Raw genomic sequence first — 24,074 nt, forward strand, 5'->3', positions numbered from 1 at the left:
CACAGGCATAAAAAAATATATCGGACCCTACAAAGCCCTTTTTTTTCCAAAAATAAGGCAGCTTGTCTAAGATTTTCATTGTTTCACGATGGTCAAATTTTGTTTTTCAGAGGAGCAACATTGCAAAAAAAAAAAAAAACACACAGAAAGCAACTGTTTATGAAGTAGGTACACGTCTTATAACGATTGGCTTATTAAAATAGAAAGAAACCCTATATACTTTTTGAGTAAAATTTGACAGATGAAAAGATGAAAGCAATGAACAGAACAATGCGAAAGGATATTATTTTCAATCAAAAGATCCTACTGCTGAACGAGTTGAAAATTGCCAAAAAACCTTGTACAGTTTTCTGGGACATTTTCCCCCCCGTCATTGAGGTAGGACTATTGCATAATTTGCGGAATACCAACGAGTCGACAACACTTGGCTTTTTACTCAGGGAAGGGGAGGTACTCTGGTTCTGTAATTTATTAATATCTCACCTATGCTTTACTTTTTGCTAAATTAGTAATTTTTGGAGCACGTTTTCGATAGAAGGCACAAATCTTAAAACTGTTTTATTTGTAGTTTTCCAAAAATCAAGCTTAGCAATGCGTTTGTTCCAGCACTTTTGTTAGAGGGAGAATTGGAGGAGGTTCTATACCGCTGAAATATGGAAGGCTATTTAACTATATGTACTTTTTGATTATTTAATTGGTATAAAAAGACTTGCTTAAGCTGATAGCCCCCTTCTTATCCTTCCCCTTGAAATAAATTAAAACCTCCCTATACTATAATCCTGGCTATGCCACTGATCTGCTGTTACTAACATTTTAGTATGCAATTGCAATTTTACACCAATTTAGTATGTTAAATTTAGTATGTGTGACTATATTTTACGAAGTAGCATTTACCAAGTATCTTGATGCATACAGGGAAGGGGGGTAGGGGGAAATATTTAGTCGTTTTTATCGGCAATTAGGGGAGGAATGTCAAGAGACTTCGGAAACCAATCCCAAATATAGACAGCCATTAGACTTTCATTTATGTTTAACTACGCAACGTAAAAGCTGAATTGATGAGACTTCAATTCAGCTTAAATTCATACGTGAGCGAACTTTAAAAACAAGCTAGACGAAAAAATTATTTAAAGACAAACCCTTTTCTTGGATTTAGCCTAAAAAGCAGTAAAAAATAAAGTTGTGTTTTTGTTGTGTTACTGCAATCATATGCAAGAAAAATAAAATAATTCAATAATATTAAATGATCCGTGTTAATTGTATTTATGTTTATTGTAGGTGAAGTTTCTACCATATCCAATGAACCATCTTCCAGTCAATCAGCATTCCCCAAGTACTTGGAACTTTTAGATAATAATGGGTACGAAATACCCATCCAGCGACAATATTCAGCTCCACGGAAGCCAACGTGCGCTGTTAATCCAACTTATGGCCATAGACATTCGCTAACCTTCCCATACATAAATGGTGATCATAGAAATATACAGCAATTGAGAGGCGTCTCTGCTTCTTTTACAGACATTGCTTACATTCCATGTGGAAGAGGCAGGGATGATTTTAGCGACATAACAGGGGATACGAGTATTCCCTCTAGCCCCATTTCTCAAGTTTTTACTCATTAAGTGCCTTTTAACTTCCTCTTGTAAATAGAGAAACGGAATTCTAAAAAAATTCATTCTCTTTGACATTGAACTTTTAACTCTCTAATAATATCAAAACAGAAATTCTTCTATTTGCTTTTACCTATTTACTTTACCTTTTTATTCTTCTGTTAACTTTAAGAGATTATTTACTCACGACTGTTATATTTGTTTATGTTTCCTAAACTATTAGAAAAAATATATATGTACATAGTTTTTACCTATTAATTATTTAGATTAAGCTTTTACGTTTAGTTTAACTTCAGTTCTAGTTTAGACTTCAATTTTTGTAACTTTGGAATATTTTCCCCTACTATCATAGACACCAAATTCTTGGACTTAATAAGCATGTCAAGCTTCTGTTTCCAATGTTGTAATAGATGAGAATAATTTGAATTATAAACTATTATCCTTAAGATATTCTTTCCAAATCATTTGCCAAAATATGATTTTAAAATGTATATACGTAAAAAGACCTTGTCGTACGTTGCAAGTTACTATATTTCGCACATTAATGATTTTATAAATACAAATCATGTTCAAGTAATTTATTTAATATGTTTATGATGTATTTTTTGTGCTATTCATTGTATTTGAACGTCTTAACATCCATAGTGAAAGTCCCGATACTTCCCATACAGAAATTTTCGTTTTTAATTTATACTACTTTCCGGAGTCAACATTATTATACTCATATGCACGGGCTGAACACTCTTTTGACCAAGTTTGATCAAATTTGATTTGATTTAAATTAAGTTGTAATTGTTTTTTGGTTTGTGAGTGCGACCCCAAAGCATGGATATGGCATGTAGTTGCTACCCCTGTAGTATTATTATTATTTTTTCTTTTTTATTTCTTTCTTTTCTCCCTTTTTTTCCCTTTAAAAGATGTTATATGTATGTGTTTTTTTTTACCTGATTCACCCCATGTCAACCGTTATGTTTTGGGTGAATCATATTGTTTTTTGTATGTAAATTTCTGTTAAAGTTAAATACATATATATCAATATATATATATATAAAAAAAAAAAAAAAAAAAAAAAATCAAGCCCAGAGATGTGAAACAAGTATTTGTATAGCCTATTTGATTATAGGCAATCAGAATGTGTAATATACAACTAATAAGTTTTCAACAGTAACCATTTGCATCAGTTTGCTGTTAGGATTTGACAAAAAAAATCATACCGGTCCCGCGAATGACTTTGTGTCAATGTCTTGCGTTTGTTAGATGGCTCTATGTGTATACGCAAATGTCTACTTCTGAATAATAACAATAAATGGAAAATTAACAAGACCAGACAATTTATCTTACCGATGAGAAACAAATGTTTAGGATGATACAACAGAGCAATTTCAAGAGATGTCTTTTTTACTGGATATCCATATTATTAATCAGCTAATTATACTTGTATAAATCTTGGGTAAAGACGGTTAGGTTAACTGATACTTCCAAAGAATTGTGTACCTTTATTTTGTGCCTTACTTATAAAGCTTTAATTGTTTATTGTACAGTATTTATATGATTTGAATACACGTGAATACACAACATTCTGTTTATTTGTCATTTTTTGGGTCAGATATTTCTTTAGAATCAGAGACTATATTGACTATTATAAGTTCATTGATCTGAAGGATTATTTAAGTCCAGCTTTCGGTTTTGCTGTGACCTCTGTCCTCCGTGACAGCCCTCTTGGCAGGTTTCTATTTACACTTTTCAAAAGTAATTTTTCACCAACTATAAAATTTGAGGTTTCTGAAGTTGCGTAAGGCTTCTTTTTACAGATAAAGTACTTTTGGCTATCTATCCCTTTCAAGCAAACAATCCCTAAATAGGGTGAGAAGACATCATAAAAAAATGTTTAAGATTTTTTAATTTCATGCGAGGATACAAATAGCAAGGCCTGGAGCAAATTAGGATGGAGGAGGAGCGTACGCAGTTGTGCTGGCTTTAGGCAACTTGATGCTCCAGTAATAAATTAATAGTAGGAGTAGTAGACTGCAAGCTGACGCTATAAGAGTTGCCTAAAAATAATGCCCTAAAAAATAATATTCTATTAGCGTCTAAAGTGTAGCTTGTTATAAAGCCGACTATATTTTCTTTTTTTTTTCTCGACTAGATCTTGATGACATTCTTTGTTCTTTATTTCAACAGATTCGAACAAAGTTAAATTGAAAGCAAGTCAGGTGAAGGGGCAGTCGCCTCCATAGCAGGTGACACACTCGCATAAATGAAAGTTAAAACCACACTCACTCGAAGGGGAGAAGGCCCCCACTCCCCTTGATTTTAGTCTATATACATATCATTGTTTCGTTCCAGCTGTAACAATTCGTCTATATTTTAGATTATTGTTAAGTGTTTTATTGTAAGAAACATTACTAACATAAGCGATAAAAAAGAAGAAAATTAAAACGAATATGATCAAATTTCATCTTTGGACAGGGAATTCTTATGGCACAATCTTTACTTCTGATGACTCCCTAAAAGTACAATAAACAAAATTAGCATCTTTTTAAATCATAGTCCCAAAACAATTCTCTAGAACAAAAAAGTCATAAGACTAATGTACCCCACAATATTTGACAAACCTCTTCAAAGGAAGCTTTTACACACACACACATATATATATATATATATATATATATATATATATATATAAATATATATATATATATATATATATATATATATATATATATATATATATATATATATATATATATATATATATATATATATATATATATATATATATATATATATATAAAATATTGAGAAAAATCCAAGAACACTTCCATCACTGCCATCTCGAAGCAGCGTTAAGCCGCAGTAGGCCAACATCCAGCCAATCACCCCTGAATCCCATTCTGCATAAAGATTTTGTTTCCGTCAAATTCTGTAACCAAAGAAATTCAAAGGCTTTCTAAAGAGCCTTCTTCTTAAAAGGCTTTCTAAATAAGAACCCTTTTTAATGGAACAAGAGAAAATTTAATTATATGGATGTGCATTGCACCGTTATCTGACTTTATTTATATATTAATTTAGAATTAAGGGCGTGTCTTTGTTATAAATTCAATTTTGTTGTATTTTGTATTTACAATAGCCCAAAAGGGATTTTAGTGTTAACAAATATCACTATCATTGTACAACAAACAAAAGCATGAGTATGTTTTTCACTTTTTAACATACTCACCATTAACATGTAAACATATGTCAGGTTGTAACACCAGCTTTTGGATCCCAACCTCAAAGAATTCTGCTCCCTAATCATTAAACGTGTTAGTAGCATTTCCTGTAAATATGTCATCATTTTTCATCGAAGTGTCATCAATAATTATTGAGAGGTGCTATAAAATATTATTCAAGTGACTCTGCTCAGCGGTGCCAGAGTCAACCCAGGTCTAAATGGTTACCTGGAGAAATCTGGGGAAGATAAGCAGGAAGGGTGTGCGAAAGCACAGGATGGCTGGCCCCCAACCTAGAACAGATCAGACCGAGAACAGATCATATAAGACCGAGAACAGATAACCCATTGAACTTCCTGGCTGAAGGGCCACGAAACTGAGATCAGCACAGACGGTTTGGACCTTAAGGGTTTAGTGCCGTCATACTTACTTACTTACTTAAATCTTAGGTTCACTATTAAAAATCGCCCAAGAAGACTGCTCTCTTGCGGCGTTGTCCTGCTTCCCAGCAATGCCCCGCCTCATATTACGAACAGAACAAAGGAAGCGTTCATCGTTACGTTTATAATTAATAATGAACAGTTTTTTGTTTACTGGCATCTCTTTCAAGTCGTCAAATTTTGAGAAATTGGGTCGCACCCGTTAAAGCCTTTCTGTTCCGTATTTACAAAATAATCATCAATCTCTGATTCCGGTCGGCAGTTCAATTATAAAGGGGATGCATAAGATAAGTCTTAGTCGAATAGAAAGTTGAAAAAATTCTGTCTACAGAATATTGCAATTAAAATATTGGCCAGAATTCGATTCTGATGATGAGACTACGTGAAATTGGCTTCACAAAAATCCAAACAAGAAGGAGGAGATAATCCTGAGTTGCAGAGTGGAATTGACCGCTGCTTGGTAATACGAGGCCAAGAGTTGGATTTCAGCAGCAGCATTTCATCGCAGGTCTCAGATTTTATTTCGTTGATAAAACTATACGTAATGCGTAACCATAATAATCAAAAAAGATGAAGAAGGAAATCATGAGTCATGCACAGACATCGATTTCTGCTCGGTGACAAGGGACCCCGAGTTCGAAATCAGCTGCAGTAGCCTACAGTATGCCCTGGAATTTGATTCTGGTATTGAGAATATATGAAAGTGTTTTAATACTAATCCAAGTAAATCTCGAGATTAATTTGTAAGAATGTATATTCCCTTGTATTCTTCTAGAACACTTACAACTTCAAAAGTAACGATTAATGAAGGTTGATCAGCTTTTTGAATGAATTAAATAAAAAAACAGGTATTTTCAACTGAAAGTAAGGAGCTACATTAAGACTTAAACCGAACAGGAATTGTTACGTATATGAGACGTTTCGCCCCCTAGTCGATACCTCGCTCTTTACGCTAACGTTCGAATTTTTTTCCAATTCTTTAAGAATGAGCCCTGAATCACAAAGGCCGTTTAATTTGAAAAAATAGTTCTTTTGAAATTACTAAAAATACTTTAGCGTAAAGAGCGAGGTATTAACGAGGGGCCGAAAATCCTCATATACGTAATAATTTCTGTTCGTTTAAATTTTAATGTAGCTTCTTACTTTCAGTTGAAAAAACTTGTTTTTTATTTAATTTCTGATTGTTCTTTAAATAATTCTGGGAAATCCAGCGCTCCCTTCATGAAAATTCTCTCCTCCCATGAAAAATTTCTCCACGGAAAGGTCCTTCCACATTCATGGGGATTTACTGGATCATTCTCCATACAGCTGTGAACTAGAATGTTCATGGGGATTTACAGGATCATTCTCCATACAGCTGGCTAAATGTGTTCAACAACAAAGGCTGTACAGTTCGAAAATTTAGTCTAAAAAGGCATAAGGTATTACCTAGTCCTTATTTGAAGACAATTTATTTATTTCTACTACGAAATTAAGGAAATGATAAGAAAGAAAAAGAGCAGCAAAAAGAGAGCGTAATTCGGAAATTAAGTCTGCCCTGGCATACAGTACTGTTTTCCGGCACCCACTTTGTATCCTCCATACAGCTGTGAACTAGAGCCATCACAATTTCATCTGTTTCCAAAACTTAAGGAATTGGCTCGGTTGAAGGCGCTTGGAACACAAAACTGAAATTTCTAGTAAGTACTTTCTTAAATAACGACTTTTTTTTTAAGAATCACGTGCCATAATTATTGAGATTCCTTATCTTTTTCTGTAAGAGTTTCCTTTGGTAAGCCAATTCTAGTTTTACAGCCATCTCAAACCAGAAGTTACTGTGGATACCCACTGGCTAACCCCATTCTCCCCCCCACTCTAATAGAACGCTGAGAACTGAGCACTGAACTTTTCATAAAGTAGAAAGTTGCTTTAATAATCCAATGAATGGATTCAAATCCTTTTCTATGAATAGACTTTTGAGATAATATCCAGAACAAAATCGAAGGGGAAGAAGCTAAACTGAAAAAAAAGTACGGTTTTATATCTGAACACTATACTTCTGAATGTTTTTACGCATTATTTAAATAAATAATTGATAAAACCTATTCTAATGATAGTTATCAAAGGCAATAGGGCTATAAAATGTACAGACAGGATCAAAAGTTGTCCTGTGGATAACTACGCAAAGTCAAACCTGAAACAGGCCTTTGACCTTCTTTGATTCCATTCTTCTGCCCAAGAACAGGTATGGAATACTAACACGCAGAATGTATTCTCATTTCTTTAAGTAAAAAGGAAATGGAATAGATAAGATAAAGAACTTTATTTTCTTTGCATTTGAGGGGGAGGGGTCTTAAGAATTTGAAAATGTAGTTTTATAAAAAAAATATCAGAATTTTTAAGCATAATTTAACCTACTTCTTTTGGTCAAATCTATGTCAATGAAAGTCAGACGATAGTTGTCCTATGGGTAATTGCACAAAGTTAAGCCTAAGATAGACCTGTGGCAACAAGGCCGTATCCAGGGGGGGGTGTCCCCCCCCCCCCAAAAAAAAAGAAGAAGAAGAAAATGTTTGTCCAACTCGTAAAAAAATGAATATAAACAAATTTTTTATGCATTTTTCAAGTTTTTTTGTACACCCCTACCCCAAAAAATATCCTGGATACGGCCCTGTGTGACACCATCTTTCAATCTTTCACAGGTGCAGAACGCTGAAAAAAAGAATATGTTCTCCTTTTTTTTAAGTTGAAACTTACTTCAATATCTCAGAAAGAGACGAATTAATTTTCTTGGCTACGAATGGACCTTTGAGAGTGAATGCCGAATAAAGTTGTACTGCCGTCGCTCCAGCTTCCAATTTTTCAATTACATCTTCTGCCGTCGAAATTCCACCAACTCCAATAATCGGTATCTTACCTATAAATATTAAACTGCCAAATAAAGAATTGGTAACTCAACTCTAAATGATATATCACGCAGTTGCCCCACCTCATGTTCACGTCCATTAAAAGAAAAAAAAGAAGAAAAATAATAAAAAAAATTCAAAATCGCAACGCTCAATGGAAAACCAACTTCTTCTAAGAGTAAGGTTGGATCTGCAATAAATTTTGGAGGGGCTTATTCGGATTTTAGCGTTCTCTTGGCCTTGTCAAGCAAAACTTGTAGAAAAACAATATATTTTCTTCGAATGAGTTCCACAAAACAATGGAAGAACTTAAAAATTACAAAAGCTTACTACATTTCCGATAGCACTAATCAAAGACCGACGACAGTTTTAAAATAAAATATATCTCAAAAATGTACCTTGGTATACTGATTGGACTATGGACACGAAATCCTTTCTTTGTGTCTAAACACAAAGAGAAAGACTAGACACAAAGAAAGACTCTTTGTGTCTAGTGTTTCTTTGTGTCTAATCTTTCTTTATGTCTAGTCTTTCTTTGTGTCTAGTCTTTCTTTGTGTCTAGTCTTTCTTTGAGTCTAATTTTTTTTGTGTCTAATCTTTCATTGTGTCTAGTCCTTCTTTGTTACTAGTATTTCTTCGTGTTTAGTGTTTCTTTGTGTCTAATCTTTCTTTGTGTCTAATCTTTCTTTATGTCTAGTCTTTCTTTGTGTCTAATCTTTCTTTGTGTCTAATATTGCTCTGTGTCTAGTCTTTTTTTGTGTCTAGTATTTCTTTGTGTCTAGTCTTTCTTTGTGTTTAGTCTTTCTTTGTGTCTAATCTTTCTTTGTGTCTAATATTGCTCTGTATCTAGTCTTTCTTTGTGTCTAGTCTTTCATTGTGTCTGGCCTTTCTTTGTGCCTAGTCTTTCTTTGAGTCTAATTTTTTTTGTGTCTAGTCTTTCTTTGTGTCTATTTTTTTTTGTGTCTAATATTTCTTTTTTTCTAGTATTTTTTGTGTCTAGTCTTTCTTTGTGTCTAATCTTTCTTTGTTTCTAGTCTTTTTTTTGTGTCTAGTCTTTCTTTGTGTTTAGTCTTTCTTTGTGTCTGGCCTTTCTTTGTGTCTGGCCTTTCTTTGTGTCTAGTCTTTCTTTGTGTCTAGTCTTTCTTTGAGTCTAATCTTTTTTCGCGTCTATTCTTTCTTTGTGTCTAGTCTTTCTTTGTGTGTAGTCTTTCTTTGTTTCTAATCTTTCTTTGTGTCTAGTTTTTCTTTGTGACTAGTCTTTCTTTGTGTCTAGTCTTTATTTGTGTCTAATATTTTCTTGTGTCTAGTCTTTCTTTGTGTCTAGTCTTTCTTTGTGTCTAGTCTTTCTTTGTGTCTACTCTTTCTTTGTTTCTACTCTTTCTTTGTGTCTAGTCTTTCTTTGTGTCTAGTCTTTCTTTGTGTCTAGTCTTTCTTTGTGTCTAGTCTTTTTTTGTGTTCAGTATTTCTTTGTGTCTAGTCTTTTTTTGGTGCCTAGTCTTTCTTTGTGTCTGGCCTTTCTTTGTGTCTAGTCTTTCTTTGTGTCTAGTCTTTCTTTGAGTCTAATCTTTTTTTGTGTCTAGTCTTCCTTTGTGTCCAGTCTTTTTTTGTGTCTAGTCTTTCTTTGTGTCTAGTCTTTCTTTTTGTCTAATCTTTCTTTGTGTCTAGTTTTTCTTTGTGTCTGGTCTTTCTTTGTTTCTAGTCATTCTTTGTTTCTAATCTTTCTTTGTGTCTAGTGATTCTTTGTGTCTAATCTTTCTTTGTTTCTAGTCTTTCTTTGTGTCTAGTCTTTCTTTGTTTCTAGTCTTTCTTTGTGTCTAGTCTTTCTTTGTGTCAAGTCTTTCTTTGTGTCTAGTCTTTCTTTGTGTTTAATTTTCTTAGTGTCTAGTTTTTCTTTGTGTCTAGTCTTTCTTTGTGTCTAGTCTTTCTTTGAGTCTAATCTTTTTTTTGTGTCTAGTCTTTCTTTGTGTCTAGTCTTTTTTTCAACCTCTTCCTAGCTAATTTATCTATTCTGGGTTGCCTCCCCGTAGTAGCATAATATTTGTAGGCATGAATATATAATGAGTCGGAGGTAATAGGCTTGAGACTGTCTGTGCAGGATTTCGACTCTTGTTGATAGAAGAGCATCGCCAAGTGCTGAATACCATGCTGTGACCAAGATGGGCCCAGAATTGCCCAAAGCCTTCATTCATTAACTGGAGGTCCCACGGGCTTCTTGCTTTCAGGTTCTAAGCCAGTTTAAGCACTTCGGTGTAGGCTTTAGAAGATATGTGATCCCCGTCCTGCACTGATTTTCGTGATCATTGCTTTCCCTGAGGCCAAAATAATTTCAATGATTTAAAGAACATCAAAATCGGAACTTGGAATGTTACGACGTTAAAAAATGACCATCGTAACGACATTTTGACTGACGAATTCAGAAGATTCGAACTGGACTTATTAGCAGAATCTCAGAAACTCATATCCCAGGGGTAGCAAGCATGAAATTAGGTGATATAGAATTTGTATACTCAGGCAGGAAGGATGGGGTACACAGACAGGGAGTAGGGCTGATGATGAATAAGGAAGCTGCTAAGGCTTGTTTAGGCTGGGAAGGTATTAATAATAGAATACTGATTGCTCATTTTATGACTAGAGAGTTCAGGGTATCAGTTATAATAGTATACGCCCCTATAGAACCGACTGACGGAGATACTAGTGACTCAGATGAATTTTACTTACAGTTACAGGAGCAAATAGACAGGGTCCCAGGTAGAAATATGATGTTATTACTGGGAGATTTGAACGCCCATGTTGGTAGAAAAAGGGATAGATGGTATCCCAGCCTAGGTAAATTTGGTGTAGGAAAAGAAAACAGTAATGGATACAGACTTTTACAGTTTTGTAGGTATAACAATCTAGTTATAACCAATACGGTGTTTGGTCATAAAATGGCCCATAAGTTAACATGGTATTCACATGATGGCAAGACAGCAAACCTTATTGATTATGTTATAGTAAACCAAAGACTGGCAGGATCAATACAAGATACTAGGGTATATAGGAGTGCTGTTGTTGATGTTAAAAGTAAAGATCACCATCTAGTAGTGTGAAGGGTTAATCTAAAGCTGGAATATCGGAAGGGTAACCACCTCCCGGGAAGGTATGATGTTGGTAGACTCCAGGATGAGAATTTGAGAGAAACTTTCCAGGAACAGCTGAATACTAAATTAGAAAGTTTAAAATTTGACAATGTAGAAGATGGATAGAATGATTTTAGAAAAATAATTTGTGAAGTTGCTGAAGGCGTATTAGGGAAGAAAGCTAGAACTGCAGCTAAGAATATTAGTGAAAAAGCTTTATGTTTAATAGAAAGGAGAAAGGACTTCTAGAAGAATTATCTGAGTGATAGATCGTATGAAAACAAAGAAATGTAATGAAAGTGGAGAAAGCATTAAAATATGAACTAAGGAGGTGTGAAGTGGAGGCCATGGATAAAATTACCGAGGATCTGGAAGATGCAGCTAGACGGCATAATAGTAAAATATTGTACTGGCCCGTTAACAAATTGAGAGTTATTAGTCAATCCGGACTTGGCCCAGTTAAAGATAGGAATGGGGTCACAATTAGCGATAAGGAAAAAAACTAAAGAGAGATGGGCGGAACATTTTGAGAATTTGCTAAACCGAGATAGATGTTGCAGGAAAAAATATAGGGGAAGATGAAAGAGTTTGTGATACCTTGGATGTGAAGCAAGATTTGTTTGTGAGGAGGAATCAGTAACAGTAATAAAAGGATTAAAGAATAATAAGGCCCCAGCTGCTGATATGTTGGTAAGTGAGTTTCTTAAATATGGTGGCTCTGAGGTTAGAAATAAGCTATCGAAGATTATAATTATGATTTTTGAAAAAGGGAAGTACCTAACGATTTTAGGAAAACCTTAATTAAGCCTCTTTATAAGAAAGGTGATAAAAGTGAGTGTGGTAATTATCGAGGCATTAGTCTGGTCTCTGTAGGTAATAAATTACTTAGCAATATGATACTTTTTAGACTGAGAGATGCTGTAGACAAAGATTTAAGAGAAGAACATTGTGGTTTTAGAAAAGGTAGAGGATGTATCGACAAAGTTTTCACTCTTAGGCTAATAATTGACAATTGTATGAATTGTCAAACATAATTGGCATTTAGTTTTATAAATTATGAGGGAGATTTCGCTTCTTTAGATAAAAGAGTTTTAGTTGATGTGTAATCATTTTACCGCCGATAAGAAAAAAGTCTTAAATTGATTTATGCTATGCACGAGACTGCTGCTGTTAAAGTAGGAAATGAGGTTAGCAGCTGGTTTTATGTTAAATCCGGAGTTAAGCAGGGTTGTGTTCTATCTCTCTTTGTATGGATTATTTTGATGGACTTTGATTTAAGGAGCACAGGAAAGGCAATGTTAGACCACGCAATCAAATGGGGAGGAAAGAGTCTCCTGGATTTAGATTATGCTGATGATTTAAGCATCCTAGATAAAAGTATGAGCAAAATGAATGAAGTTTTAGAGTTTTGCGAGTTCAGGGTGCTAGTATTGGTTTGAAAATTAATGTTAGAAAGACTAAGTCACTAAGGCTAGGAATAAGTGAAGATGAAAAGGTGACGTTGGGTAATGAAAAGATTGATCAGGTGGGCAGCTTCACTTACCTTGGTAGTATTATTAGTAAAGATGGTGGGAGCAGTGAAGATGTTAAAATTAGAATAGCCAAGGCTCAGGGTGCTTTTTCACAGTTAAAAAAAAGTCTGGAAGAATAAGAGGATAAGTCTGCAAACCAAGATTAGAATATTAGAAGAGAAAGTGATGACAGTGGTCAAATAAGGCTCTGAAGCATGGGCGGTGTGAAAAGTAGATGTAGATTTGCTGGATGTTTACCAGAGAAATTGCTTAAAGTTTGTTCTGGGTACCAGGCTGACTGACCGTATTTCAAACAATAGGCTATACGAAAAATGTGGTGTAATACCGCTTTCTAGGGCTATAATGAAAGAAAGGTTGAGATGGCTAGGGCACGTTGTGCGGATGAAGGATGACAGATTGCCGAAGATTGTCCTTTTCGGCCAACCGTCTTGGGCTAGACGGAAAGCAGGTCGTCCTCGTCTGGGGTGGGAGGACGTCATAAAGAAAGATTTAAAGGAAATGGAAACTTCCTGGGCGGGTGTAAAAAGGGAGGCTTTGAATAGATTGGGATGGAGGAGGAGCATGCGTAGCTGTGTTGGCCTTAGGCGGCTTGGTTCTGCGATGAGTTGTTAGTAGTAGTAGTAGTAGTCTTTTTTTGTGTCTAATCTTTCTTTGTTTCTAGTATTTTTTGTGTCTAGTCTTTTTTTGTGTCTAGTCTTTCTTTGTTTCTAGTCTTTCTTTGTGTCTAGCCTTTCTTTGTGTCTAGTCTTTCTTTGTGTCTGGCATTTGTTTGATTCTAGTCTTTCTTTGTGTCTAGTCTTTCTTTGTGTCTAGTCTTTCTTTGTGTCTAGTCTTTCTTTGTGTTTAGTCTTTCTTTGTGTCTAATCTTTTTTTGTGTCTAATCTTTTATTGTGTCTAGTCCTTATTTGTTTCTAGTCTTTCTTTGTGTTTAGTGTTTCTTTGTGTCTAATCTTTCTTTGTTTCTAGTATTTTTTTTTGTGTCTAGTCTTTCTTTGTTTCTAGACTTTCTTTGTTTCTAGTCTTTATTTGTGTAAAGTCTTTCTTTGTGTCTAGTATTTCTTTGTGTCTAGTCTTTCTTTGTGTCTAGTCTTTCTTTGTGCCTAATCTTTCTTTGTGTCTAGTTTTTCTTTGTGTCTATTCTTTCTTTGTGTCTAGTCTTTCTTTGAGTCTAATCTTTTTTTGTGTCTAGTCTCTCTTTGTGTCTAGTCTTTCTTTGTGTCTAATCTTTCTTTGTTTAAAGTCTTTTTTTTTGTGTCTAGTCTTTCTTTGTGTCTGGCCTTTATTTGTGTCTAGTCTTTCTTTGAGTCTAATCTTTTTTCGCGTCTAGTCTTTCTTTGTGTGTAATCTTTTTTGTGTCTAGTCTTTCTTTGCGTCTAGTCTTTCTTTGTGTCTAATCTTTTTTGTGTCTAGTCTTCCTTTGTGTCTAGTCTTTTTTTGTGTCTAGTCTTTCTTTGTGTCTAATCTTTCTTTGTTTATACTATTTCTTTGTTTCTAGTCTTTATTTGTGTCTAGTCTTTCTTTGTGTCTAGTCTTTCTTTGTGTCTAGTCTTTCTTTGTGTCTAATCTTTCTTTATGTCAAGTCTTTCTTTGTGTCCAATCTTTCTTTGTGTCTAATATTTCTGTGTCTAGTCTTTCTTTGTGTCTAGTGTTTCTTTGTGTCTAATCTTTCTTTGTTTCTAGTATTTCTTTGAGTCTAATCTTTCTTTGTGTCTAGTCTTTCTTTGTGTCTAATCTTTCTTTGTTTCTAGTCTTTTTTTGTATCTAGTCTTTCTTTGTGTCTAGTCTTTCTTTGTGTCTGGCCTTTCTTCGTGTCTTGCCTTTCTTTGTGTCTAGTCTTTCTTTGAGTCTAGTCTTTTTTCGTGTCTAGTCTTTCTTTGTGTCTAGTCTTTCTTTGTGTCTAATCTTTCTTTGTGTCTAGTCTTTCTTTGTGTCTAATCTTTCTTTGTGTCTAGTATTTCTTTGTGTCTAATCTTTCTTTGTGTCTAGTCTTTCTTTGAGTCTAATCTTTTTTTGTGTCTAGTCTTCATTTGTGTCTATTCTTTTTTTGTGTCTTTTCTTTCTTTGTATCTAATCTTTCTTTGTGTCTAGTCTTTCTTTGTGTCTAGTGTTTCTTTGTGTCTAATCTTTCTTTGTGTCTAATCTTTCTTTATGTCTAGTCTTTCTTTGTGTCTAATCTTTCTTTGTGTCTAATCTTGCTTTGTGTCTAATTTTCTTTGTTTCTAGTATTTTTTTGTTTCTAGTCTTTCTTTGTGTCTAGTCTTTCTTTGTGTCTAATCTTTCTTTGTTTCTAGTCTTTTTTTTGTGTCTAGTCTTTCTTTGTGTTTAGTCTTTCTTTGTGTCTAGTCACAAAGAAAGACTAGACACAAAGGAAGACCAGACACAAAGAAAGACTAGACACAAAGAAAGACAAGACAAAAAAAAGACTAGAAACAAAGAAAAATTAGACACAAAGAAAGACTCAACACAAAGAAAGACTAGACACAAAGAAAGACTAGAAACAAAAAAAGACTAGACACAAAAAAAGATTAGACTCAAAGAAAGACTAGACACAAAGAAAGAATAGACGCAACTAAGACTAGACACAAAGAAAGACTAGACACAAAGAAAGACTAGACACAAAGAAAGACTAGACACAAAGAAAGATTAGACCCAAAGAAAGACTAGACACAAAGAAAGACTAGACACAAAGAAAGGCCAGACACAAAGAAAGACTAGACACAAAGAAAGACTAGACACAAAAAATACTAGAAAGAAAAAAAGATTAGACACGAAGAAAGACAAAACACAAAGAAAGACTAGACACAAAAAAAGACTAGACACAAACAAAGATTAGACTCAAAGAAAGACTAGACACAAAGAAAGACTTGACACAAAGAAAGACTAGACACAAAGAAAGACTAGAAACAAAGAAAGACTAGACACAAAGAAAGACTAGACACAAAGGAAGACTAGACACAATAAAAGATTAGACTCAAAGAAAGACTAGACACAAAGAAAGGCTAGACACAAAAAAAGGCCAAACATAAAGAAAGACTAAACACAAAGAAAGACTAGACACAAAAAAAGACTAGAAACAAAGAAAGATTAGACACAAAGAAAGACTGGACACAAAGAAAGACTAGACACAAAGAAAAACTAGAAACAAAGAAAGATTAGACACAAAGAAAGATTAGACACAAAGAAAGACTAGACACAAAGAAAGACTAGACTCAAACAAATACTAGACACAAAGAAAGGCCAGACACAAAGAAAGACTAGACACAAAGAAAGACTAGACACAAAGAAATACTTGAAACAAAGAAAGACTAGACACAAAGAAATACTAGACACAAATAAAGATTAGACACAAAGAAATACTATACACAAATAAAGACTTGACACAAAGCAAGGCCAGACACAAAGAAAGGGCAGAAACAAAGAAAGAGTAAACACAAAAAAAGACTTGAAACAAAAAAATACTAGAAACAAAGAAAGACTAGACACAAAAAATCACTAGACACAAAGAAAGATTAGAAACAAAGAAGGACTAGACACAATGAAAGATTAGACACAAAAAAAGATTAGACTCAAAGAAAGACTAAACACAAAGAAAGACTAGACACAAAGAAAAACTAGACACAAAGAAAGATTAGACACAAAGAAAGACTAGACAAAAAGAAAGACTAGACACGAAAAAAGATTATACTCAAAGAAAGACAAGACACAAAGAATCTGATTTCAAATATATAAGTTTCATCAAGTTTAATCTTACCCATCAAAAGTTACGCCCCTGAGAAAATTTGGCTGATTTTCGAAAAAAGGGGAAAGACCCCCTAAAAGTTATAGAACCTTAATGAAAATCACACCATCATATTCAGCGTATCAGAGAACCCTACTGTAGAGGTTTCAAGCTCCTATCTACAAAAATGCGGAATTTTCCATTTTTTGCCAGAAGAAAGATCACGGATGCGTGTTTATTTATTTATTTTATTTTTTTTCCCAGGGGAGATCGTATCGACCCAGGGGTCCTAGAATATCGTGGGAGGGCTCATTGAAACGGAAATTAAAAGTTCTAGTGCCGTTTTTAAGTGACAAAAAAAATTGGAGGGCAACTAGGCCCCCTCTCACGCTCATTGTTTTCCTAAAGTCACCCGATCAAAATTTTGAGATAGCCATTTTGTTCAGCATGGTCGAAAATATAATAACTATGTCTTTTAGGATGACTTAATCCCTCGAAGCCCCCAGGGGGAGGGCTGAAAGTTATGAACTTTACTCAATGTTAACATATAGTATTGGTTATTGGAAAGTATACATACGTTTTCAGGGGGAATTTTTTTGGTAGTGGGGGGTGGGGGTGGGTCGGGGGTTATATGGGAGGATCTTTTCATGAAGGAAGTTTTCATGGGGGAAGGGACATGGCTATGAAGGGGGCGCCTGATTTCCCATCATTATTTAAAACAAAAATCAGAAATTAAACATAAAAAAACAAATTTTTTCAACTGAAAGTAAGGAGCAACATCAAAACTTAAAACGAACAAAAAATATTAGCTATATGATTAGGTTCACCTTTTCGTCAATGCCTCACTCTTTAAGCCAAAGATTTGGTTACACTTCTATAAGGGCTATTTACTCTAATTAACAGTCTTTGGTAGTAAGGATTCATTTTTAAAGAATTGGAACAAAATTCTAGCTTACTCTTAAAGAGCAAAGCATTGACTAGAGTTACGCAAGTTAATTTGTAAATTACGTCAGAACCAAATTTAGAGACAGCCATTTAGCAAAAGAAAAGTAAAATTTTTATGCAAATTTTGTTTACTTATTCAATGACGGCGAGCCAAAATAAAAGCTGCATTAACTAAAAAAACGATCAGAAATTAAATAAAAAATAAAAGTTTTTTAAACTGAAAGTAAGGAGCGACATTAAAACTTAAAACGAACAGAAATTATTCCGTATATGAAAGGGGCTGTCCCCTCCTCACCGCCTCGCTCTTTACGCAAAAGTTTGACTCTGTCTCACAACTTTATTTTTTAAAACAATAAAAAACTTTAGCGTATAGAGCGAGGCACTGAGGAGGGGACAGCCCCTTTCATATACGGAATAATTTCTGTTCGTTTTAAGTTTTAATGTCGCTCCTTACTTTCAGTTTAAAAAACTTGTTTTTTTTTATTTAATATCATGAAAGAGCAGCTTAGACAGCTTTGACCTCAGGTGCTCAGAGTGGAGAAATGTTTTTTTATTGTACGTTGACTCGATAGCCTAAAAGGAGACAAGAAGAATACAGTAATAGGATTTTATGTGATGACTTAAGATCTTTCAAGTTTCTGGAGAAGGTGTGTGTTTTTTTTTCTAATTTCACACAATTTTGAGAATTTAGAATAGGAATAGGTCGCAAATGTATTTGATTATTTAGTCTAATTACATGCAATTATCACCCTGAACAAGTTTTCCTCTTTCCTTCTCACTTATTGATAATATTTTTTCGTTACTAGATGTCTTAGATAATTCGGTGATGGTTAGTGATATTTCTGATCATTTCCCTGCTATTTCACGATATAGGACTGCTGATCGATCGCAGCGTAAAGCTTCGCCATCTAATCTCCCATTTTTCCGTTTTGGTGTCAGTGAGATCAGTCTACTGAAATCTCGTGTGACTGATTAACCATTGTATAGTTTGGATTCTGAATTGGATTTTAACAGCTCTTTTGATTTCTTATATGATTTAGTAAAAGAAGGTATCCTAGAAGTTTGCCACCACAATCCAGCGCCTCTTACCTCAAAAAGGATAGTACTGCTGAATCCGTGGATGACTCCAGGTCTCCAAAAAAGCTGGAAAAGGAGAAACTATCTCTGGAAGCTATACGGACATTCGTCGTCTGCTTCCTATCATTAGCAGTTCAATGCTTTTAAGAGTATATTTCATTCTCTGGGTTGTAAGGCCAAGTCTAAGTATTATCACAGGAACTTTTCTGAGTGTGAGAAATATGTTGGGAAGACGAGGACAATTATTAATTCTTTACATAGACCTACTCCCCCTCCGCCTTCAGTTCCAACAACGCTGATAGTCGATGGTAAAATTGTCCAAGGAGAAGAAAATGTTCAGCTAGAGCTTACGTCTTATTTTGCTAATATAGGAAAGACTACTGCTTCCTCTGTGAGCTCTACAACTCCTTGTTGCGATTTCAAAACCTATCTTGGACCCCCATGTTTAAAGTCAATGGTCTTGAAACCTGTTTCTGAGTTTGAGGTAGCTCGGATCGTAAATGCACTTAAAGGTTCATCGTCTTCAGGGCCAGACAGAATTCCTACAAGGGTTCTCCGTGCCGTTCTTCCTGCTATTCTGTCAACATTGACTAAGCTTGTCAATCTGTCTTTCGAGAAAGGAATTTTCCCTGAATCACTCAAGTGAGCTAAGGTTATAGTGCTGTATAAAGGTGGGTCCCGGAGTGGTCCTGCTAATTATGGGCCAATTTCTCTTCTATCTGTTTTCAGCAAAATTTTTGAGAAGGCTATGCTATCCAGGCTTATTAGTTGTCTGGATGTCGAAAATATTTTCCATGATTTCAAGTTTGGATTCCGAGCGACTCACACTACAGAGCATGCGTGCGCATCTCTTTTGAATTTCATTCATTCGTCACTAGATTTTGGTCTTATCCCGGCAGCGTTATTTTTGGATGTTCGTAAAGCCTTTAATTCTTTGACTCATCAGATTCTTCTTTGGAAATTATCGCATATTGGTATAAGATCAAATGTTTTCTCTTGGTTTGAATCATATCTTTCTGGTAGACTTATTTCAATTGATCCGCTTTTCCAGAGCCCTTCTGAAGTAGAATATGGCGTCCCCCAGGGATCTGTTCTTGGCCCCGTTTTATTTCTGATTTACGTCAATGATCTGATTTCAGTAGTCAAGAATACCAGTCCTCTGGTATGCTGCAATCTGTGTCATCTGGATGTTCCTTCGTGTCCCAATGCTACTTCTAATGAAGATTGCCTCGTTGCTTTTGCTGACGACAGCACTTTTGGGACTCTAGGGAGGACGGAATGTGATATCATGTCTAATCTTGTGGCAATATTTGAGAGAGTAGTTTCATGGTTTGAGGCGAATTACTTGGCCTTGAATGTTGCCAAGTCGCATTTTCTTATTTTTTCTCGAATTGGTGTAGCTTTCCCTCAACTGACACAGCTTCAGGTGTCACAAGGGTCCTTGTGTAGACCAAAGAATCGGTTGGTCCGGTTTCTTGGTATCCTGCTTGATGAGAACCTTTCATTTAGACACCATATGGCCATGATTAAGGTTAAGGTCTCACGGAGTTTGGGTGTCATTCGAAAACTCAAACACACCTTTCCTAGATCTATTCTTAAGCTTCTTTTTTTCTGCCTTGTCCAGTCATGTGTCTCTTATTGCCCCATAATATGGATGTCTACTTTTCCGTCTACACTGCGGTCGTGTTCTTTGAAGTATAAAAAAAGCAACGTGTCTGGTTATTGATACCTAACCTTATTAGACAAGACCCCTTCTAAATATACAGGCTATCTACATTCTTTCTTGTGCTTCTTTTGTTTTTCATCAGCTTCATGGCAATCTTCCAAAATCTCTTCAAAAAACTCCTCAGTTTATTTCTGATTCAGCTGATTTATTTTTTTTTTGTGGTGTTGATGTCCCCTGAATGTTTAGTTTTGTTTTATGGTGGTCTTCTCTGCGCTATGACTCCCAGGCCTCAGGTATGGTATTTTCTTAATTTGTTTTGTGATTGATTTCTTTTTTATGGTTGTTTGAATATATTGTATTTTCTTTTTTTTCTCATCCCCCCTGTATCCCTGGCCATGGAGCCTTTCGAGGGGGATTAGGAGTGTTGTGATTGGATTGTATGTATTGATTGGATTATTCAATGTAGGCCTATTTTAATGTTTTTCTATTGATTTAGTGTTTGATTTAAACGGTATCTATTCCCCCTCTATTACAGGCCTAGGAGCCTTTGGGGGATTAGCACAATGTATTTTCTTGTGTGTTTCAATTCATGTAACTTTCAATTCAAAATCCCTCCTCCGATATCCAGAGGCACGTGAAGTCAGCTCTGCATGCGCCATGAATGCATGGGAGCAGACTTCGGACGAACACCAGAACCTCCATACGAAAATTTTTAAACTCAGACAATTAATGTGTTCACATATTGTATAATAATCAAGTTACGTTAATTTTATTTTGATTCTAAGTAACAAAACTTTTAGGTAACTATGTTATGTTTAAAATAAAATCCAGTTCATAAAGCTAAGCTTTTATAAAGACTTGTTAAATATAGACTTTGAAATTCTTATTATAACTGGCATTTATTTACTAACTTAATCTTTCCTTAGCAACTCCTCGGAAAAATGTTATTTTTCATCATTTGTTTCATCAAATTTTATTCTTATTATTCATAATAAGATTATGAATAAATCTTATCTTAAAAAAAAAAAAAAAAAAAAGAGGAGAGAAGAAGAAGAATAATGAACTGCTTCGCAAGAAGTCGTATTCCAGTTGTCCGAGGTCAATATGAAATTTGGGAATAAGTCTACGAACCAAACTGGGTACCCTGAAGGTACTCCTACATAAAACTCTTGTTAGTTGTAAGGCTTGAAGGATTCTGTGTAGAAGGCCTTCACTTAAAAAAAAAAAAGAATAGCTCAGGCGTTGAGGAGGGGACAGCCCCTTTCATATACGGAATAATTTCTGTTTGTTTTAATTTTTAATGTCGCTTCTTACTTTCAGTTTAAAAAACTTGTATTTTTTATTTAATTTCTGATCGTTTTTTAGTTAATGCAGCTTTTATTTTGGCTCACCGTCATTGAATAAGTAAACAAAATTTGCATAAAAATTTTACTTTTCTTTTGCTAAATGGTTATCTCTAAATTTGGTTCTGAAGTAATTTACAAATTAACTTACGTAGCCCTAGTCAATAACTTGCTCTTTAAACTAAAGTACGAATTTTGTTCAAATTCTTTAAAAATGACCTCTTAATCACAAATGCCGTTAATTAGAATAAATAGATCTTATGAAAGAACTAAAAATCTTTGGCTTAAAGAGCGAGGCATTGACTAGAAGGTGAACCCAATAATATAGCTAATATTTTTTGTTCGTTTTAAGTTTTGATGTTGCTCCTTACTTTCAGTTGAAAAACTTGTTTTTTATGTTTAATTTCTGATTTTTGTTCTAAATAATGATGGGAAATCCGGCGCCCCCTTCATAGCCATGTCCCTTCCCCCATGAAAACTTCCTTCATGAAAAGATCCTCCCATATAAACCCCCGACCCGCCCCCAACCCCCACTACCAGAAGAAATTCCCCCTGAAAACTTCTGTATACTTCCCAATAACCAATACTATATGTTAACACTGGGTAAAGTTCCTAACTTTCAGCCCTCCCCTTGGGGGCTTTGAGGGATTAAGTCATCCTAAAAGGCATAGTTATTATATTTTCGACCATGCCGAACAAAATGGCTATCTCAAAATTTTGATCGGGTGACTTTGGGAAAACAATGAGCGTGGGAGGGGGCCTAGTTGCCCTCCATTTTTTTTGGTCACTTAAAAAGGGCACTATAACTTTTAATTTCCGTTCCAATGAGCCCTCCCACGATATTCTAGGACCACTGGGTCAATACTATCAACCCTGAAAAAAAAAAAAAAAAAAAAAAAAAAAAAAAAAAAAAAAAAAAAAACACATCCGTGATCTTTCTTCTGGCAAAAAATGCAAAATTCCACATTTTTGTAGATAGGAGCTTGAAACCTCTACAGTAGGGTTCCCTGATACGCTGAATACGATGGTGTGATTTTCATTAAGGTTCTATAGCTTTTAGGGGGTCTTTCCCCCTTTTTTCAAAAATAAGCCAAATTTTCTCAAGCGCGTAACTTTTGATGGGTAAAATTAAACTTGATGAAACTTATATATTTGAACTCAGAATTAAAATATGATTCTTTTGATGTATCTATTGGTATCAAAATTCCGTTTTTTAAAGTTTCGGTTACCATTGAGCCGGGTCGCTCCTTACTTACAGTTCGTTACCACGAACTGTTTGATCGATCAATTAGCCAATAGATTCGAGTCGTCAAACAGTTCTTGGTACTGATCTGTAATTAAGGAGCGACTTGACTTTAATAGTGACCGAAACTTTAAAAACTGAAGTTTAATATCAATGGACACATCAAAAGATTTGATTTTTTATGCTGATTCCAAATACACTAGATTCATTAAGTTACTAGATTCATACTAGATTCATCAAAAGCTACAAGCATGCGAAAAATTACCAGAAAAGACCCCCAAAAATTCAAGCAACCTTTTTGAAAATTGCACCATCATATTCAGCGTATCAGACAACCCTACTGTAGACGTTTCAAGCTCCCATCACCGAAAATATGGAATTTTGTATTGAGGGTACATTCGAACGGAAATTATAAGTTCTGGTACCCTTTTTAAGTGACCAAAAAGATTGGGAGGCGACTAGCCCCCCTCCCATGCCCTCTTTTCCCCAAAGTCATCCGATAAAAATTTTAAGATAGCCATTTTGTTCAGCTTAGTTAAAATGTCCAATAACTATGCCTTTGGGGGAATATGATCCCACACAGCCCCTGGGGAAAGGGCTGTAAATTATGGAATTTACCAGTTGCCTCAGTATAACGTTTGTTATTGGGAAGTATACAGACATTTTTCGGGTGGGGGGGGGGGGGTGCCGGGGAAGGTCTCCACGGGGAGAATCTTCTGTGGGGAGGGAAGCTTCCGAGGGTGAACTTTCCCGGGAAATTTTTCACCGGGGTAATTTGACAGAATTCCTATACGAAATTCCTATTATTTGTCTTACTTTCTCATTGCCGACTCAATTTTGCACGTGGAGATGTTCCAGGGAGATTATCCAGAAGAAATTCTCAGAGGGATTGGCACTATTTGGAGGATTTTCTGCGGGAGAAATTCTCCATGGAGAAATTTTCACGACAGAAATTCTCCACGGGGTAATTTTCTGCGGGATCACCTTTCCACTAGGGGCGGGGGGATTTCTGAGAGAAATTTCCCACGGAAGGGGGGAATTTCCGGCTTGATTTTAAAGACGACTAGATATTAAAGTCTTTTTCAAATGAAAGTATACTAGGGACAATTTTTTAGGCAGAATTATTCGCAAGAAGTTTTATGGAGGGAATTTTCAGCGAGGATGGAATTGTCCGGAGGGATTTTTTTTGTGGGGGGGGGGGAGGGGGTATTTCACGTGGGAGGATATTTCAACGAAGGAGTTTAACGTGAGAGGAGCGCATTTTTCATGGAGAGGGAGGCATAT

At 35.2% G+C, this 24,074-nt stretch overlaps 2 protein-coding genes across 3 annotated transcripts in view; one reads left to right on the forward strand and one right to left on the reverse strand.

Annotated features, from left to right (window-relative positions):
* sev (receptor protein-tyrosine kinase sevenless) overlaps positions 1–3,181 on the forward strand; it is a 179,353-nt gene extending 176,172 nt beyond the window's left edge. Inside the window, exon 35 of the mRNA XM_089104666.1 lies at positions 1,279–3,181. Within this exon, the coding sequence (XP_088960792.1) occupies positions 1,279–1,622 (344 nt within the window). The 3' untranslated portion in view covers positions 1,623–3,181. The remainder of the gene's footprint in view (positions 1–1,278) is intronic.
* A 794-nt stretch (positions 3,182–3,975) lies between these two features.
* Positions 3,976–24,074, reverse strand: part of LOC148955855 (dihydroorotate dehydrogenase (quinone), mitochondrial-like) — a 47,825-nt gene continuing 27,726 nt past the window's right edge. For both annotated transcript variants that reach the window (XM_089104685.1, XM_089104678.1), the window contains exons 7-8: positions 7,999–8,158; positions 3,976–4,117 (exon numbers count right to left, since the gene is read on the reverse strand). In XM_089104685.1, coding sequence (XP_088960811.1) covers positions 4,087–4,117; positions 7,999–8,158 — 191 coding nt within the window. In that variant the 3' untranslated portion in view covers positions 3,976–4,086. The remainder of the gene's footprint in view (positions 4,118–7,998; positions 8,159–24,074) is intronic.

The sequence above is a fragment of the Artemia sp. Qi Xiang Cuo genome, chromosome 2 (assembly GCF_049724085.1).
Source record: "Artemia sp. Qi Xiang Cuo chromosome 2, ASM4972408v1, whole genome shotgun sequence".
Taxonomy (NCBI): Eukaryota; Metazoa; Arthropoda; class Branchiopoda; order Anostraca; family Artemiidae; genus Artemia; species Artemia sp. Qi Xiang Cuo.